The sequence below is a fragment of the Egretta garzetta genome, unplaced genomic scaffold, assembly GCF_000687185.1.
Source record: "Egretta garzetta isolate BGI_Z169 unplaced genomic scaffold, ASM68718v1 scaffold108, whole genome shotgun sequence".
Classification (NCBI taxonomy): domain Eukaryota; kingdom Metazoa; phylum Chordata; class Aves; order Pelecaniformes; family Ardeidae; genus Egretta; species Egretta garzetta.
The window spans coordinates 7,762,343-7,765,716 of NW_009260614.1; the positions used below are offsets into that span (position 1 = coordinate 7,762,343).

The 3,374-nt window shown below is 47.6% G+C and overlaps 2 protein-coding genes across 2 annotated transcripts in view; one reads left to right on the plus strand and one right to left on the minus strand.

Annotated features, from left to right (window-relative positions):
* The window catches only part of SERPINF1 (serpin family F member 1), a 10,251-nt gene extending 9,590 nt beyond the window's left edge, over window positions 1–661 (plus strand). The window contains exon 8 of the mRNA XM_035900616.1: window positions 552–661. The gene's annotated coding sequence lies outside the window, so the exon portion shown is untranslated. The remainder of the gene's footprint in view (window positions 1–551) is intronic.
* The window catches only part of SMYD4 (SET and MYND domain containing 4), a gene marked incomplete at its 5' end in the record, with an annotated part of 5,618 nt that extends 2,246 nt beyond the window's left edge, over window positions 1–3,372 (minus strand). The window contains 4 exons of the mRNA XM_035900550.1: window positions 669–835; window positions 1,144–1,326; window positions 1,637–2,783; window positions 3,274–3,372. Coding sequence (XP_035756443.1) covers window positions 669–835; window positions 1,144–1,326; window positions 1,637–2,783; window positions 3,274–3,372 — 1,596 coding nt within the window. The remainder of the gene's footprint in view (window positions 1–668; window positions 836–1,143; window positions 1,327–1,636; window positions 2,784–3,273) is intronic.
* Window positions 3,373–3,374: the final 2 nt, after the last annotated feature.

A 3,374-nucleotide genomic window follows, 5' to 3' on the forward strand; every position in this document is an offset into this window, starting at 1 on the left:
TGCTCACGTTCAACTCAAAGCTTACCTTCCATCTCCGTTATCTCTGTATTGTGTTATAGAGATGCTAAATTGTTTCTCAGTTGCATTCATTAAACAAAGTGATGTGCTTGTACACTGCTATTAGTTTATTCCATTTTACGAGAAACTTCCAGGAACAGCTATGATATGAGAGCTATAGATTAGGCCAAAGTAGGGTCATGTGGTACACAACTTATGTTCATACAAAATACATACTCTGTGGACTTCTCCCCATCTAGCCCACACTACATGCTGTTTTCATCTACATCCTGTGAACTGCAGAGCGTGTGACTCTCTCTGCATACAGCCCCTGCACGTACACCTGTTCTAGACTCCAGGCCTCCGTTTTCTTTCCTAAACATCCCCCTTCCCCTAGTCCACAGCCCTGATATTCTAAAGTTCCTTCATCAAGTTCAAAGGGATTTTAGCTTGCTGTTAAAGGCATTATTTTCCCTGTAATGCTGAAAGACTGACATACAAGAAGATTACAAGAAATCTGCTAAGAACAGTGAAACACTGTCTTGACTCCACAGGGGCTGTTGCCTTCTAAGCTGAGATCATGGACAGAGGGCTTTAACTCTTGACTCTCCTAGAGACCCAAACGGTACGCATCCCGGTAAGTTATACAATCATAACTGTGGAAGAACTACCTGCATTGGAGCCCGGCAGCTAGGACAGCAGAATGAGTTTCTCATGGGCACCGCACTCTTGACATCAGACTCTAACTCATCAAGGCATGCCTGACAGCGACACTCAAAGAAATACTGACTGAGAAGCTGTTGTCTCTCAGCAACCCTCATTCTACATCGGTGAGGCCCTGCAAAGGGATGGCAAGGTTAGAAATCTCTAAACAGGTACAGTTCTTAACATCAGACTAAATCTATCTTTGTTATAATTGAGACTCGATATATCATCCTTTGGAGAGGATGTAACTGGAGACTGGAAATGTAACAGTGGGCTCAGGAGATAAAATCTTGCGTTGATACCTTTGATCAAGGCTTATACATGAACAAAGACTCCAGCAACATTACACTGGGAATTATGATATTAATAGTAATCGGTTAGCATGCGAAGTAGAGGTGAAAAGGTACTGTGCCTTGAGACAAACAGAGAGTTAACACTTACCATAGCAATGGAAAATCTCTTGGCCGCTTGGGATTGGCTGCGATGCCCTGACAGTGGCAGCTGTCCCACTAAATGACACGCTGATATTGGGACAGCACGAATGGTTCAGAAGGCTGAGGACAGGAAAGAAGGCTGTCGCCAGGCGCACAGGCTTCTTATTTACAACAGCACCATCTCCGGACCCTAAAGACAGAGGAAAAACATGTAGGTTGAGAATGAACGCTCAGTAACCCACGCAACTTATGCAATGAGCGCTGTGACCAATTGCAGATAGCAGTAGAAAGGTTTCTGGATATTGCTGTGATAAATGATAGCTAAATACCCTCTACATGTGCACTAAAGAACAGGCCAGCATGGGACAGGCCATTAAATTTTAAGCAAGTCATTCCCATCTGCAGTGGGAGCTTTTTACAACTGATAGTTCAATCTCTCCACTTCGCACAAGCTACATGAGCAAGGACAACAAAGAAGGACTTAAAAGTTTTTATCTTACCAAACTCCTGCATTACAGTGATCGCTTGTGCATTACATTGTAGCTGCAACACATGCCTCAGCATCGCTTCTGCCATAGTCTTCAGCTCTGGAGACAATTCACCCGATGCTTCTTCACATGTCTTTGGGTTGGACCACTTCTCAGATGATTCCTGATTCAAAACAGCAGCCTCTAGGCCAGCTTCCTGCAGTTGTTTGCATATAGCTACTACACTCAGCATGCAGAGGAACTTATGTTCAGGGCTATGCTTCTCAGCATGCGGCAAAAGGTTGAAGACAGCCTGATAAGAACTCTGGTACTGACCATTGTTGTTACAACCAGGTATACCTCTGGTACCAGCTCTTGTATCTGGTGCCTCACTGAGATGTTTGCATCTTGCCTCAGGGTTATGAAAGTCCTTGTCACCGTTGTGGGACCATTCCACCAGTCTGCTAACCTCCGCAAATCCCGCCAGCAGAACAGTCCTCAAGGCAACATGGCAGAAGACCCCTAACGTAAGAAGCAGTGCTCCCAGGGGGCACTCCGTCCTGTGGTACTGCTCCCATGCCACGTCTGCACAGTTCTGGCTGCAGTACTTTGCGTAACTGCACCCACGGCATGGCACTGAGGCTAATAGCTGCCTCAGACAATGGTGGCAATAAAGATCTGCATTAGTGACTCGAGTATCCCACGCTGTTTCACTGCTGTCCTGCAGAAGGTGGCTCTCCCCTGGGCAGAGCACGCTTACAAAGGCCTCCTCTTTCAACAGGCTCTGTCCTGGCAGGATGTCCTGGGAAGCCACCAAATGACGTCCTCTCTGTATATCAAAATTCAAGCTCAAAGATGAAGACGCACCTGAAATACTGTCATTCTCTTCCCAAATCTCCGACTTTCTTTGAATGTCACCACATGCTTCTCGTGTGGGCTCTGGACAACTCTCTTTCTCATGTATTTTAATCTTCAGTTGACTTAACTTTTTCAGCAGTGTCTGGTGTGTAGTCATGATCCCATCCATAGCAATTTTATTCTCCACCACACTGAGGGCGTCTGCTGCATCCTGTAACCTCCCCAAACACAGCAGACATTCAGCTTTCCGCAGCAAGACCTTGGGCAGCAGCCTGTCTGGGTAGCCATGACTTTCAGCCCTGGCAATATCTTCCAAACAAACCTAGAAACAAAGACAAGGCCCTTTAAATGTACTTGAAAACCAGCTGAGACTTGTGTTCTTTTATTCCATCTAAGATGCAGAATATTTTAATAAGACTATGTTAATCAGCAAATTCCAGGTGCATACCCAATCTGTTGGCCACATAAAGCCTCCTGACACAGAACAAGAAGGAAAGCAGGAGCCCTTCATAAAGTTTAAGGAACGATGGATGCATTAAGCGCAGCTTTGGAAGCACATCTGAGTTACAGTCTCCTGTTCTAACAACCAAAGATCTGTTATTGCGGGGTCAGCGGAAGCACCCACCCAAATGCTGTGTGCAAACATCGTGTGCCAACACCTCAGATGCTGCCTGGGCTCTTCCCTGCCCCAATCCCCCCTCCTGCGACACAGGAGGCCTCCGGCCACCCTCTGGGGGTGCAGACTTGCTCGGGGGCACCCAGGCGCTCGGAGGGAGGGGATCAGTGGGTCCCGCTGCCCCACCACCGCTTACCTCAAAGCGCCCGAGGTGGAAGAGGGCGGCGGAGCGGTTGGCGAAGCAGACGGACACCTCGGGGCTGCCGGGGAGCTCGTGGGATGCCGCCTGCGGAGACC